Source organism: Cyprinodon tularosa, unplaced genomic scaffold (genome assembly GCF_016077235.1).
Source record: "Cyprinodon tularosa strain WSP-4 unplaced genomic scaffold, ASM1607723v1 ctg326, whole genome shotgun sequence".
Taxonomy (NCBI): Eukaryota; Metazoa; Chordata; class Actinopteri; order Cyprinodontiformes; family Cyprinodontidae; genus Cyprinodon; species Cyprinodon tularosa.
In genome coordinates this window covers 294,516-311,403 of record NW_024039037.1, presented here as the reverse complement: position 1 = coordinate 311,403, position 16,888 = coordinate 294,516, and the positions used below count along the sequence as shown (strand labels likewise).

Here is a 16,888-nt window from a genome sequence, read left to right as displayed (position 1 = left end):
AGCAACCTGCCTTGAGATGACGTGTTGTGAATTGGTGCTATATAAATAAACTGAATTGAAATTGTCTGTTGTATTGACAGAACTTTTGACAAAATCTTCTTGTATTATTTTAAAGGAACACTGTGTAACTTTTGGCCACTAGGGACACCTGTAACTTTCATGTCTAGTGCCCCTAGTGGCCAGAAGTGCGGCAGTACTGTTGCAAAAGTCAACTGTCACATGGCCAGCCTCCCATGTCTTTTGACTGGGGGATACACCAGGTTTAGATGTGCTGCTCTCTGCATATCACCGCCAAGACAGGCCGGACAGTGCAGAGGACCAGCGGTGGAGATAGTTAAGAGCCGCGGGGTCAGACAGGGCGTTCTTCTGGGTCACATCACCTGGCCAACGGCAGTGCGTCTTTTCCCAACTTACATAGGCGGAATTTCAAGAGGGGAGCCCCGCTTGTGGTGTTAAGTGTTAAGTGCTGTAAACTGGCCTGAGGAATAATTTAAAATAACTCATATGCATCAACTCTTTACGTCACAAAGTCCACGGTGTGCCTTTAATAGCTGTTGTGCATGACATATACTCCTCCAGACAATCTACAACTGTTTGGAGTCACACTGTGTAGGTTTTGTAATAAGAAAGCTTTTCATTTACTTTCTTCATCTGTTTTTAAAGAATCAGAAACACTTCAGAAGCAGCTTTAGATTATAAACTTGAATCAAAACAACAATGTTTTTATTAAGAGCTATATTTTTGTAATATGTACAGATTAAGGTAGAGTTTCTACATTATATATAAACTGACTAAATCAATTTAGCTTTTTTGGACATCTTTCTTTATTTCTCAAGCATGTCTTTTTTATGTCTGTTGTGCACAAAGGGTTTAACAGGGCCATGTCTGTTTTTTTTTTATTGCAGCACTGCCTGAGGGCTTAGAGATCAAAACCATTCTTGGCAAGAGTTCAGCTTCTCTTCTATTTGACATTTCATAGTTTTTAATTTAGTGCTTATTATAAACAATTAAACAACCAAAGTTTTTCCAATTATGGAGAATTACAAATATGATCCTGTAATTGGTCAGATTTGGTCTTTTGGAGAGAAAATATTTAGTGGGAAAGGAATGTTTATTTACCTTGCAAGCAAGATGAATTGGCATGAGATTTTGAATTCACAAACTCCGTAAAATACTTCTTTCCTCAAACCAATAGATGCATTAGCCTCAAATAAAGAAATGTTTCCAACCAATAAAAGGAAGTGACTTGTAAGACGTCAACCAGATACTGTGTGGAATTCAAACCGGGCTACACGTATCAAGCTGGCTCATGCCAGGTTATTAGCATATTGACAAACAGAAAACTGAAAGGCTGTAGTTGACCAATTTGAGCTTTAAAAAAATCAAATCGCTGTATCAGAATCACAATATTTAAACACACAAATTTTAACATAATTTTACTGATATGTGTTTGAAGAAATCTATTCCTCCATTTTCTAATATCATGGTTAAAAGTAGCATGGTAGTTTAATTGTTTGAGTAAAATTTGAACATCCACTGTAATACAAATACATCATATGAAAGTGATGAAATTTTCTCACATTACTGGTGAGCAAAAAAAAAAAATGTGTCCCCCATTATTTATACCCCATACAGTGATTCTATCATCAGTTAAGAGGTTGCTGCAGAATATGGCTTACAATTATGGAAAGTTCCCCAGCAATCCAATTTATTTAGAAAAGGAGTTTGTTTGTTTTTTCTCTGTAAAGAAGTAAAAACTCAGCAGCTTTTGCATTGATCAAAAAACATATGGACCTGTGCATTCAGGAAGAGCACTGTTCCCTCCTCTCCAAGGCCACCTGCTAAACATGGCTTGATTCCCATTGTGCAGACAGCCATGAATCTAATGCCCCCTAATCACACCCATTAGCTGATACTGTAGCTCAAACCCTTTCTGTATAGGAATCACAACCCAAGCTTAGAGCTTTATTGCTAGTAAGAACAAAAATGAGCAACAAGAAACACTGGCCTGATTGAAAGCTTACAGTATTTTCTCTGTCGCATCAGATTTATACACCCCTCACCCCACTCCAATCCCCCATAAAAAAATAAAACTTAAAGTTACAAATTATAAAATAAACAAACAACCAGATAGAATGTTAGCCCCCTTGGTGGGAAACATACCACATCACATAGAAAACTCGAAAGACTTTGCAAACAAAGTCAAACATTTAGGCCCCGTCCACACGAAGTCAAAACGAACACGAAACGCTAATATTTTCCAAAACGTTTGCCGTAAAGACGGAGACGTAAAATAAATGTGAGCGTCCACACGAATGCATGAAAACGCTGCAAAATGTATGCCAGGCCTGTAAGTGGCGCTGTGGTGCCAAAGCAAAAATAAGCGACGAAATGTTGGGCATGCGCACTAATATTTATACATGGTTGCCCTGCGGGTCCATTTTCGTGGTTAAGTCAAATTCAGGTGCTGAACTATTTCGTCGATATTGCTCTGTTCTTCCTGGAGATATTCCAGAAGAAGAAGATTCTGTTGTAAACCCGACAGCAGGGTGAGTAGCATTAGCAGCAACTGCGCCATTGTTGTTGATATACTGGTCGCGCATGCGTGTTTAGAGGCGACGCTATGACGCATGCGTGTAAAAAAATATGCGGTTAGAGCGTAAAGATGGAAACGCGAAAAACGGCGTTTCGAAATCTTCCCACTCTGAAGGCTGAATAAAAAAAAGATTGTTTACAGACCCCCGAAACGCCGGCTTCGTGTGGATGAGAGGCTGGTTTGGTGAAAAATTTGTGCGTTTAGGCCAGGGTTCGTCTTCGTGTGGACGGGGCCTTAAAGATGTCGCCAGGAGAAACCCTGGTGTCTCTTGATGTTACTTCTCTTTTCACATGCATACCTACATCAGAGGCAGGGGTAACAGTGAGGGAACATCTTCAACAAGACAGTGACCTAAACAACAGGACAAATTTCACTCTGATCTGCACCCTACTGGGCCTTTGTCTTTCCACAACCTAAGAAGCATGATTGTGCCATGGGATCTCCTGTGTCACCAATTGTAGCTAATCTTTACACGAAAGAAATGGAAAATAGAGCTTTGGACACTTTCAGAGGAACCCCAAGCCATTGGTTTAGATATGTGCATGACACATTCATCAAAATCCAGCTAAAAGAAGTGGAAACTTTCACAAGACACATCAACTCAGTTGACCACAACATCATTGTGAGCATTGAAGGAGATGAAAACCTCAACATTGATGTGTATATGAAATCCCCTCACACAGACCAATATCTTCTTTTGGACTCACACAACCCACTGGAATACAAACGTTCAGTCATCAGAACCTTACAACATCATGCTGAGCATGCCCCTTCTAAAACAGAAGGGAAGCACAAAGAACAGAAACACATCAAAGATGAGGTTTGAGGCAAACTGGCCGTTTGTCAAATCAGCAAGGAAATCCAAAAGACACGCAGTAGAACCTAATGGTGAGAAGATTAAACATAAAAATATCGCCATCCCATATGTTGCTGGAGTCTCTGGAAAACTCAAGAGGATTTTCTCCAAACACAAAATCCCAGACTCTTAAATAGACTTAAAGACTCTTAAATAGAGACTAGTGCATTCTAAAGACAAAACCCCCAGACCAAACATGAGCGGAGTGGTGTATGCAGTTCAATGCAGTGAGGAATTATCTGATCTTTATACTGGAGAAACGAAACAACCTCTCCACAGATGCATGGCCCAACACATAAGAGAGACCGCCTCCGGACAAGACTTACATTTCTAAGTACATTTCAACCTTATGGACAAAGGACATTCTATTGAGGACCAGAACGTTCACATTTTGGACAAAGAACATAGGATGTTTGAGAGGGGTGTGAAGGAAGCCATCTATGTTAAGAAAGAAAAACAAACCTTAAACAGAGGGAGTGGACTCAGATTTCAAAAACCTACAATTCAGAGATTGAGTTGATTCCTTCCTGCTATCTTTGCAACCCCCACCTCATTACAGGGGAACAGAGCACCTTGCCTGTTCAGTCAGGCCAACAATTCCCTCTAACGACCCCCTTTCAGAGACATATACAGGTTCCGGGTATTACAGGCTAACAAAGAAACCAAACAACCAACATTTTTATTTCTAACATTTTGAGTTGAAAAAGCTTCCTGTATGGGAAGCGAAGCATCTTCAAACTTGGAGACAAAGGCTACGTTCACACTGCAGGCCTTGATGCTCAATTCTTTTTCACAATTTTTTTGTGAAATCCAATTTTTTTGCGTTGCCGTTCACATTTCCAAATATATGCAACTTGTATGTGATCTCCTCTGTGAGCTGTAGTCATACAATGCATGAGTCCTGCATGCGTAGTAGAGGAGGCAATGACGTCATAGGCCAGCATGCTCTGTGTTTACAGAAGTAAACATGGATGTTAGTGCCGGTATGCATCTAGCGACCTTTCCCAACCATAAAAACACAATCGTTTCAAGATGGTTAAACATAAATACTGCTCTCCGCATCATCGTCCGCCATGGTTGTTGTTTTTCTTGCCTCTTCTTCTTAGCAAGACCCAAAATAGTGACCTTTGTCGGGTATTAATGGCGTTCAGGTCGGATGAATGCGACATGGCCGTTCAGACACAGGTCATATTTGGAAAGATCAGATTCGTATCGGATTCAGGACCACATGGCCAAGTGGCCTGGGTCGCATTGGAAAAAATCGGAATTGTGTTGTTGAGACTGCCACGAAAAGATGCATATGGGCCAAAAAAATCGGATTTGGGTCACTTCAGTCTGCAGTGTGAATGTAGCCAAAGTCCAGTGGATTGTTTTTTAACTTTTTTGGAATGACTATGATCTGGATGACTGAGAATCTTCACCAGCAGAACAAAAAGTTAAATAGTTAAAAGAAAAACAAATTGATTATGAAAAACGGGAACATGTAATTGAATTAGCCCGAAGGCCTTTCAGTTTCAAAGTTAAAACTGTCAGTGACATACTGTGAGTTCAGTTAATTTAAAGTTTTTTTGGAGCAAGTTCCAGAAGGAGGTTGTTTAGTGAAAAAAGGCTTTGATTTCCAATTCATTCTGACCAAACAGGACAGAAAAAAAGCAGCATATAATTTGTGTGAAGTCAATTTCTCATTGTAACTACAGAGCAGATATAGGCTGGAAGCTGTCCAAGTAATGCCTTGTAAATAAAGCAATAACAATAGCAACCCTTTTAGCAGCCTTTATAAATATAAGGTTAGGTTACATACTGGCTAAGTTTAAAAAACATTAGCAATGAAATCTTGGTTTTAAAAAATCATACAATGTTTATTGTAATGTGAATAATTATGCTGGTTTAGTCAATCTAAATCCAACATTTCCTAACTTAGTGGTAGCACTGATAAAGTCAACCTAGCTGGAAAATGTGTCCTCTAAGAAGCAGTTGTTGCTATTGGCAGTACATCTAAGCTGTGGTTGTCAGGGTAAAACTTACACATTGCATCTTATAAGAATGGTTTAAACTATTTATGTCCATGCTCTAGTTATGTAGAAAAGTGCTAATGCTGTTGTCATGTTTGCTAATTAGCTAAGCTTCTTAACCCCAAAGTGGTTCCCAGCTAACTAGAGGAGGTAAATGTATAAACAAAGGAGTGGCTTTGAATCTTTAGTGTGTAGAGTTTTCTTTTACAAATTTTAATGAATGAAAATCAGACTTTTGTAATTTGAATGCCACTCTTTTCTCTGGCACATCCACAAACCCTGTTCAAACCACATAGCAAATATATATTCAATTTATTATTTGCAAGAAAAAAAAAAAAAAAAAAAAATATATATATATATATATATATATATATATATATATATATATATATATATATATATATATATATATATATATATATATATGTATACATATGTAAAACATATATAAAACTACAATTCTGCATTTAAAACCTCTGAAGGGGGATAAAAAGTGGCACATTTAAAATCAATTTTAAATGTCATTCATTTCTTGAAATTATTTAGATGAAATGCTCATGGCGAAAAAAAATTTCCCTGGAAATTGAGCTGCTTAACACTGATAATTACAAACGAACAACATATATTCACAGCTTCATATATTTGCAAACATATGTTAAACAACATATATTTGCAAATATTTTTCATGTATATTTCATATGTATTTTATGGCATTCTATTATATTGTGCCTTAATGACGACCATTCTTCTCTTTTTTTAAGAACAATTAAATTAGAATAAATGTTTTTTGTTTGCAATGTAAAACATTCAGCTAAAAAAGTCTGTTTTAGCTGTTAAAATTACAAAATATATTTACAAAGTATTAATATCTACCCTAATTTTTTGTTAAAATAAAAAATAAAAATTCTTTAATACATAGATAATGATGAAAAATTTACCCACTATGCTCATCATGTAATCGGTATATTCTGTATCAGCCTCTAAAGTTTACCCTATTTGCAAAAAACAAGTGTCAAATGAAAGTTTACATTTATATTACTTCATTCATGCATTCGTGTCACAGAGACTACGCATGTTTTCTGTTTAGAACACAAAACATCAGGACCCCATAGCCAAAAAAATCCCAAACTCAGCCTCAGACACTCTCCGGAAGGGATGTTTGATTATTCATGAGTCTTCCTCAAATTTAGAAAGCAAAAGCAGGAGCCAAATAAACCTCCATGATCCGTCTCATGCAGACACACTCATCCAGCACTTTCACTGCTCCGTACTTCTTATATAACTCCTCTGACATCACACTTCTCGTGCAGCAACCCATGTGTGACAAGTGCTCTTCTACCTTTTGGTGAACCATTTCAAATGATGCTCTTATATCTCTATTTGTATTTTGGGCTATGTTATAGAAATCCATTTGAAATATTTACCATTGTGTGTATTTTTTTAACAGAAATGATTTGCATGCACAGCTGTGATTTTTAATATAATGCATGTAGCTTTAGAGAAAACACTCACTTGTTACACTATACTGTATAAATAGACATTTAAAAAGTCAATGATCTTTTTACCTGCCTTGACAGATTGCCTGAAGTGCCACTTAGGAAGGATCAACTACGCTGATAGCATAATAACAACATCCTCTTGTAAAAAAAGAAAGAAAAAAAAAACATTTTGCAGAGAAATTTAATCAGCTGCAGCAGAATACACACTAACACCCTCGAAACTCCTCTTCTGCATTTGGGAGACTGCATAAGAAAGTATAGTGGGTGTATGGGAGCATGAGAGAGAAAGAGATAGAGAAGGAGAGAGAAAGAGAGTCAGCAGGGGCAGCGTGTGCGTGCAGCGGTGGAGGGAAGAGAAAAAAGAATCCGTATTCTGAATGCACTGATGGAGACACTGTGGAGGCAGTGACGTCGCCAGAATAATCACAGGTTGGCAAAGCACTCATGAGACATCTGGGACAAGAAAAGCTCCCCCTATTCTGTTTCTTTTTTTTTTTTTTAAACACAGGCCACTTACTTGATGTAGCAGTCACGCCCCTCTCTGATGGTGCCCATGTCCCATCCATTTGGGGGTCCTTGAGAACCACTCCAGGTCCCTGAAGGTGGTGGCCAACCTGAAGATTTGGTCCTGTGGCTGAATATTTTCAAAACATGGAAATATAAAAAAAAAAAATGTAGAATCATATAAATACACCAAGAAATTGTGCAGAGTGTTTAAACTTGAAAAGGTAATGATATTATCCAGTTATTATAAAAATGTGGCAACATCCATATCCCACAATAGACAAACTGCGCTGGGATGAAATGAGTCAAGTCAAGTGACAAGGGGGTTGTCCGATTCAGATGTGACAAACAATGTTCCATAGGCGCAGTTCAGTGAATACGAATCAAATTAATTACATAAGCTGGATTCACAGCCAGAGTTGTCATGCCTCACTCTTATGCTTGAGAGGCATGGAATTGGCTTTATTTTTGGACATAAGAAGAGTCTTTAAGAATAAAGCTCAGATACATCTTCTACTTAATCACTTCTACTTAATTGTAAAACAATCTGATTTCTAGGCAAATAAGAAGCTATTAACTTTAACTAAAAATATAGTAGTTATCCAAAAGCTATCATGTAATCTTCTGGTGTTAGTAACAAAATCGGCCTCTGTAGAGCCATTTCTTTGTGCTGGAAGTCCACAGAGTCAAGGTTTTCCAGACAACAGGGATTGGATAAAGGGTTTTCATCTCTTTTTTCCATGAAGCCCCTCCTTACCTACCCGTATTACTGCCTTTGTGTCTGCACAGTGGTTATGCCATGAAAGTGGTGGCAGAAAGTTATGTCACTTCAAAGGGTTGTCTGCTATGTAACAGGGCTCTTCGCATTCATTATTCAAAGCTCCTCTTTCTTTCCCTCTAAAATGTTTCCCAAGTTACTGTACCGATGATAATGAATTGTGTGCAGTTGTCTTGTATATTTACATTAGAGTGTGTCTCAGTGTCTGTATTTGTGTTCATATAGCACCTTATTAGACATATATATATAAACCCTCAGTATTATCATGTTTAAGATAATATTCAAAACTCTGGGAACGTTGCTAAAATAGATAAATTACTTAAATGGCATTGACCATTAAAAAGGAAAAGGAAACACATAGGAGATGAATTAAACTTATTTTTTTGCATTAAAAAAGTAATGTAGTGAAATGAGCTCTGTTTTGTTCGTATGTTTGCATCCCCATTTGGTTGCTGAAGGATATAGTAACATGACTTGAGTTACTTGCACGGTCAGAACCAAGAAACCCTTTTCACAGCTAAAAATGTTACCACAATATCATCTACTTTTAAATAAAATTTCTGCTTATGCAAACAAGTTGAGCTATAATGCCTATTAATGTACACACTAGTATAAACATTGAGTACAACTTGCTGCAAGAACTTAAAGTAGTAATGCACTGTACGATTCTTTTAGGGCTGTGTTATTTTATTTTTCATCTAGATTGTGTAAAATGTGTAAGATAAGCCTGACGGGTAAGCTGAAAGATGAGTTCACTCTGGTAAATGAGTTTTAGAACAAGTTCTTGTCTTCCATGTTAATGGAACATCAGTAACCCTTTAAATTACTAGTTATTATTAGTCCGGCAACAGAGCTAGCTGCTTATTGGAAGTTAGATAACTAGTTACTCACAGGAGTCACTTTATTTTAGGTTGTTGGAAAGAAATTATGAGATGCAGTACCCGGAGTAAATAAGAGATATTAGAAGGGCATGCTAGTTGTGTATTTGAAATGACAGTGGCATAAAAGAAAAAAATAGATAAAATTTACTTATCTTGTTTGAATTCATTTAAAATATTTAAAGAAACCGTGTGCTTTAAGATAAATATGTTTGTTTATTTAAAAACCCATGGGGCTACAGGTAATACGACACCCAATTTACACTGTGAGTCTTCACTGCTAACTTCTTTGCCAGCTTAATTTACACTGCCTCTGTTTTGCTCTGCTGTGGTAGAAAGCCCAGAGGTCATCTAAGTAGCACAGATTGCACAATATAGCTAGCCATAAAAGTATAAGTCATACCAGAACAAATCCTATTGATTTCAAATAATTCAAAACTGCTTCACTTTATTTTAACTAATCGTATTTTTTAATGGGTGAATACACTGAAAAAAGAGAAGCCGTACCTGTTGCTTATCTTAGTGCATTTTAAGTTTAATCGTTATACTTTGATCACCTCAGTTAATATATGCAACCCAGTAATTTCATTGTAATAATAATAATAATAATAATATGTTTTATTTGTAATGCACTTTACATTTAAGGAAAACAATCTCAAAGTGCTACAGGTAAAATCATCATAGAGGGGTAAATTCAAAATTTAAAACTAAACATCGCTTGTATGTCTGTAATTGCTAATTTAAAGATAAATATACCTGTGAATTGATCAATTAGGTGATCTTTAGTGAATTAGTTTTAAAATGAGGAAAGTTGTGATAATAATGTTCATGTTGGAGTGATGGGATTTCCATACATTTAACAAGGTCTTGCAGAGACAAAAATAAAATGTCATAAACTTTTGACAGTGCACTGTCTACTCTGCGCTGGTCTACATCACCATGCACTTACACGTTTTTACACCACTCCATGGTTCATTCAGTCATTGATTAAATGGCCAGGTGAAGTGTAAATTGGAAGCAACAGTCTGCAGTATGGAAATACCTTTGGCTTAATAAAACACACCATTGAGTGCATCCCTTTCTGATACCTAACTGACTAACTTAGAGATTTCAATGTACAAGGTTTTAAAAGGCTGAAGTCCCAAAACCTTAAATCTTAGTCAAGTCTAGACTCTTTGTCTGTCCAACATAAAAGAGGTCCCAAGCAGTTTGTAAGATGTTAACAGCTGAAGGTCCATTAAAAAAGTTGCTTTTCTCCATGATCAACCTTTTGAGTTGACTAAACAAAATTACAGATGCAGATACTAGTGTTTTCACATGGATATAGAATTATTTGACCCACAGTCCTTTAACTGCAAACAGGCTTTATAGTTTTATATTAAGAACAAGATCCAATGATGTCAGACACCATTAAATCAATGTCCAACCCTTTCATATGTCTCAGATCTAACATGCTAACTTGTGCATTGTTTGATGTTGCAGATACTAATACATGCAGGTACTTCCTAATAATTATTACATTTTCCCTAACTATAAGACAATACCATCACAGTTTTAGATTAGCATTCTTCCCAAAGTCTACAACATAATAAAATATACTTACATTTTCAAATGATGTCTCTTCAGGATCTATATGATAACGGAAAGACCACTCCAGAGTATCACTTTTCTGTTTCTCTGAGCCCCAATGTTTAGGTAATAACACTTTGGTCATAGACAGAAAGATCTTTGATTTCTTTTGTCTGCACATGGGAGGAGCAACATGCCACTGAGTCGCAGGATTCCATACTAAGAGGAGCTAGACTGGTTCACCCGCTGGTGGATAGTGAAACTGATCTTTTGCATCAAGCATTAATAAATAATACCTGAACAGTCACATCGGACTAAGTAATCAAGCTCTAAGTAGGCAAGCCATGCTACACAATTCATGAACAGGTTACCCAAGAATCGCAGGACCATTAGAAGTAAAAGGGGAGCTAAATGTAGGTCAGTAGGGAATTTAACTGCAATTTTTCTAAAAAAAAAAAAAAAAACAATGTGAAAAGCTTAAAGTTCTTAGGTGTGCAGAGTAAGGTATTTCTTTAGATTCTACTTGTTTCCTTAACTACTGGCAGCCAACCTGGAATCTTTAAAAGAGAATGAACCTTCTTGTAAGGAAATGAAAAATTAATAATATACAGAAGTACTATATTTTTGCTTTTGCAACAGCTATAAGCTTTTTATTATCTAAAAGTCAATATGAGCAGAGAAGGTTTGAATTCATTTATTTCATTTGCATATCTTAAGAAATATAAATATATGAGTAAATGCTTTGATTGTAGTGTTTGAGAAATGGGAAATATCATTTCTAAGCCCTTGATAAAAACATCATAATTATTGTATTATGCTTGTATTATGCTTCTGAAACAACAAGTTTGTTTTAAACCAGGTCTAAATGATTTTTGCCAAAACTCTAAATTCTGATTTTTTTCAATCAAAAGTGCAATGCAATTTTGTTTCAATTAACCTTTTTCACTCACCCAAAGTTTGTAAATGTTTCACCAAGGCTTTTAGTTTTTGAAAGCTTGTTTGCCCAGACTCCTTGTTGCAGGATTTTACCGTAACCATTGTGTGAAAAAATGTTTACTTCTACTTACACGCATGGATCTGTGAGCTACAGGAGCTGCAACTCTCTCTACCTTTCTGTGTGGTGACAAACCCACTTTTAGCACCACCTGAAGAGCTGGAGGGGGAATTTTAGTCTCTTACTCTCGTTACATACAGTATAGTGTGATTAAAAATCTGTGCCTCTTCGATTTGGGTATTGATTGACTGTATTGATCTCACAATGGAGAAATATACTCATCACATCTGCTCACATAGTCAAAGAAGAATGTGCCAAAGGAAGATTTGAGAATTGCGGGTTTTTTTTAAATTGAGATTGTATTGCAAATGTAGTTAAGTGCCCAGCCCTATTTTAGACCTCCATCTTTTTAAACACATGCATTATCACAGACTAACATTCTGCTCTAATGTATGGAAGTCCTGATCTTGACGGATGTGATGATGCATTACAGAGAAGGCCACTGCATAGAGGAGCAACATTCCAACACAAACACTCAATGTAGTATGAATAATTCACACCGACAATCTCTACAGCGCCTGGCCACAAAAAAATCCCGTTCCGGCAGAAAATATCTGCCATTAACCCACTGAGAATGTAAATAAGCTGCTCTTTCATGAGGTATTCAGAGCATTATTTCCTTTGACAAGTCCTTTGCGTCAGTGACTTCCATCTGCACGTGGCTGCAAGAGATGTTTATGTGCTAATTGCCAGGGGACCAAACCATGAATTTCCTTTTAAGTTTCCCAGCATGCACTTGGGAAGGACAAGGGAAAAGCCTCAGGCCAAGAAGCCATAACAATTGTGCTATTAGTTTGCATAGCAATTATGTCTGAAAGATGAAGTTACTGTCTTCTCATGTATTTAGTTTTTATAGTTTTATTGAACTAATGTTTTAGTAAAGATTTTAATGACAGCTTTGGATCTGTGAATTCAGAGCAAAAGTTTATATCTACTTGTCATGAATGTTATATAAATTTTACAATTTTGTATTACTGAAAACATTTGCACAATTTTTTCAGCATAGAAGAGACATTCAACTAAAATATTTTTTCAAAACAGAAATTGGGTTAACAGTATAATTTGATATACATTTTCTCCAACTTGCACAGTTTTTAAATCTTTTATAGACTCAAATACACAATTTTATCCCTAATTTTCATATTCCCTTCATAAATTTGCATACTTTTTCTCATACTATGGGTTCCACACCTTAACCTACATCTCAAATTAGCTACTATTGAGATAGACAGCCTAAATGCTTATTCAAAAGGAAGGTTTTGATTTTGAAAAACAAGAAGATTAAGCTACTGGCAACACAATAATTGTGACAGTTGAGGTTACTGTAAGCTTTTAAACAGTATTAAAATCAACCAACTATGAAGCATGGTAGAGATACCATTATGCTGTGTTAGTGGACCATTGCCTAAAGAAGATGGAATATTGAAGAAGTAGGACTGGCCCAACATTTTTTAACTTAAAGACAAGTCAAAAACTAAATGGCTAAAGCTTCAATACAGATAAGACTTTCAGTGGAATAAACTATCATAAATAAGAAATTTCTCATGAGAACAATGCTCACATATAGTCAACTATTTTCCAGTTACAATATTAATATTTCCAATAACAATATTTTTGCCAAAACATGGATGAGGAAATACATATTGAGAACAAACATATTCAACCAATTCTAATTTTTTTTAGATGCATTTAAAGTGGACATCAATGCATGTAGTTGTTTTTTAAATTTTGTTATTTTGTATTTTTGTTTTTTAATAGCAGTAGATATGACAAGTTAATAGCAGTCAATGTCTTTAGTCCTCTTGATACCGCAAGACATTTTTTTCACTCCAGGGAATGTGTCTCTTAAGCTGCCGTAAAAATAAAGATATGATTTGTTCTCTTGTGTGAAAAAAAATGCTACAAATATGACTTGAGATGCCTTGTGAAACACACTGAGGAGGGTGTTTTTTTTTTTTGTGGTCTTGAAGAAATAAACAGACATTTATGCAGAGACAGACTGTTAATCTGATTCTGTTTAAATATGTACTCTGTGCAGAGACATGAATCCAAGGAGATCTGCAGAGCAATGCTTTGGACAGAGGGGAAGCTTTCTGATTAAAGTATTTTCCCTTCTCCTCATTTTAAAGGTGCATAAGACACTGCCTTGTTTTAGAGCGCATCTGCCCTCTGCTTGACTTCACCAACATGATTCCAAGCCTTCGGCCAATGTAACAGCGTGACAGAAAAACAGAAAAATCTGTTATTTTCATCCTATCATGCTATTTGAATATCACTGGAAATCCAGTTGCTGCTGTAATGTCAGGTATACTGTAGTGACAGTAGACAATTAATTTCTATCCTGCTGTTACACGTGTCTGTGACTAAACTTGTTATTTTGGTTGCTTTATTATCTACTGATAACAAGTAGCAGAAGAAATAGGTTGATTGTTGCTACTGTATGGAAAAAGGTCCTCACTTTGAAGAGGACAGTTGTATTGAAAGAACAGTGCAGCCCGATATAACGAGACTAGAGTTTCCCATTAAATGATCAAATCTATCTTTCTTAATATTCCAGCAGAATTTTGCATTGCTGTGTCTGTCTTGGGTGAAGCTCAAATACTGTTGCTACTGGCAACCACACTATCCTGAATAGCTCTCCCTGGCCTCTTTCACTCTCGCTCTCTCACGTTCTCTGTCCATAAAGACACATTTAGATGATAGATAGATAGATAGATAGATAGATAGATAGATAGATAGATAGATAGATAGATAGATAGATAGATAGATAGATAGATAGATAGATAGATAGATAGATAGATAGATAGATAGATAGATAGATAGATAGATAGATAGATAGATAGATAGAAATCACACCTGATCAATGCATTCAACTAATTTCTCTTTACAGAACGTGTCTTGAACCAGTCATTGCCAAAAAATACTTTTGTACAAAGTATTCAATAAATCTTATTAAGTCGTTCAATTCTTTTTTTCTGTGCCATTTCAATTTATTACACACATATATATATATATATATATATATATATATATATATATATATATATATATATATATATATATATATATATATATATATATATATATATATATGTTACACTACAGTTAACATTAACCACATATGGTGATATGGTGATGTAGCAGCCTACATGAATTATTCTGTACCTTTTGTCTGACGTACCAGCTTTGCCAATAAAAGTAATAAAGATAAAAGACAGAGCACCTCAGCCAGTTGGCAACTGTATCTGATCCAGAGCCATCTCTAAACCTCCCAAAGAACTTTTTGGAAGGAGAGAGTTTGTAATATATAAATAAAGTATAAATATATATATTTTTCCTGTTGTCTGATGGGCATGGAAGGTAATCAGTTCAAACCAATAATTTCCTGTGTAGAAATATATGTTTTCTTTGTGTATGTAAACATGCTGAACAATGGATTAGATAGTATTACTTAGGAAGCAGAGCCTAGAGAGAGGCAAACAATTTCATTGGAAAGGGACCACAGATGTTTTTAGGTGACGAATTCGGTAGAATATGAAAACTGTCTTTTAAATAATTTGATTCTCACTTAAATTCAACAAACAATAGTCAGTAATAATCTTTGAAGATCCCCTTTACCTTATGACTCATCTTACCTCCTGCAACCCAGCAAACTTTTCCCAAACTCCACCCCATCTCCTCCCTCACCCTCAGGGTGTTCTCAGTCCCACTCACCCTCCAGTTTATTCTACTATCAGTGTCCAGGCTGTGAGGGGAACACTACTCTAATCATTTACCTAGGTTACTCAGGTGAAAATCCATTCACAGCACTGAAGTCTTCTGTTGTGACTAGTCCCAGCTAGTGTAATGATGATGTTGACTATAACATGCTGACATTTTATTTGTGATTTTTTTTTTTGTTGCACTCAATAAATGTGAGAAAACAGCCCTGGTTAAGGCAAACACTCATCCTATTGCAGTCATGTTAAGTTCAAGTCATCTATTGTTTTTTTTCTTCCTATTAAACTATTCATAGATAGTTTCAGAAAAAAACATGGCCAATTAGGTGTTTGTTTCATTAGTGAGCTAGTTAAATAAGGAGATTCTATAGTTAGGTGATGCAGGGTGATAAGACGCTTGGATGCCATGAGGGATTTTGTTATAAACCACAGCAACACAGACACCCATAAGCTTTCAAAAAAAGCAACAGCTATAGTTTAATGATGAGCCAACAGAGAAGACAAAGGCCCCATAGATGTTTTAAAGCTATTAAGTGCACGCTTTGATGTTGGACAAAGTATTTCTAAAATGTGTTCCCATGAAAAACAGTTAATTAATGCGCTGAGAGAAACATTGGATTGATTAATTCGGTCATTCCATGTTAATGTGGCGACATTATGCAGCTAACCAAATATAATTGACCAAATCCTGTTAACACCAGATTTAGGCTAATGTTGAATTTGTAAATATCTAAGTTAATTAAACACTAACCAGAAAAATTAATAAAGCAAGCAGATAATGGGGGGAAAAAAGCCTGAAGGAGCCCCCACATACTTGAGTGCATGGAGTCTACACACACAATAGGGGGTTTTCAGGGGACGTCACGCTCACGTGACTACTCAGCGCGTCCGCCATATTGGGTGGCAGCCTTAGGCAGTATTGACAGTGAAAAATGGTGAAATCGTGTGTAATTGTTGGTTGTACGGCCCGTGGAGGTGGAGATCAACGCTCTTTCTATCGCATACCAGTCGTAATCGTGAATCAATGTGAAAAAACAAAATAGCTATCTGAACAACGCCGTCACCTATGGCTGACACGGATATCCAGGTCCGATTTGGACGCTGTTAAGCTGGAACACGCCAGAGTCTGCAGTGCTCACTTTGTCACAGGTAATTAACTGTCAAGCATTTAAAACATGTAAGAATATATTAATAATAGGGCTTGGGCGTCATGACGTATTACTTTCCGTGGCCGCAATGTTGACTGCCTCCGCCGCCGCTACTCAGACTACTGCCTATGACTACCGCGTACTGGACTCCCTCTCTCAGCCATGTTTTAATTTGATTAATTTCACCTTAACTTGATTTCAACCAGCGGGAAAAGGCTCAAATATGTGAGAAACCCGGAGGGTTTAGGCTGGTTTGGCAGCTAACGTTACTAACC

General features: G+C 36.4%; 1 protein-coding gene across 6 annotated transcripts in view; it reads right to left on the bottom strand.

Annotated features, from left to right (window-relative positions):
- Positions 1–16,888, bottom strand: part of frmpd4 (FERM and PDZ domain containing 4) — a 57,449-nt gene that overhangs the window by 25,520 nt on the left and 15,041 nt on the right. For 3 of the 6 annotated variants that reach the window (XM_038293422.1, XM_038293423.1, XM_038293424.1), the window contains exon 2: positions 7,481–7,597. In XM_038293422.1, coding sequence (XP_038149350.1) covers positions 7,481–7,597 — 117 coding nt within the window. Of the gene's footprint in view, positions 1–7,029; positions 7,289–7,480; positions 7,598–16,888 lie in introns of those variants that run through there. The other 3 variants (XM_038293427.1, XM_038293428.1, XM_038293426.1) reach the window with 2 other exon arrangements.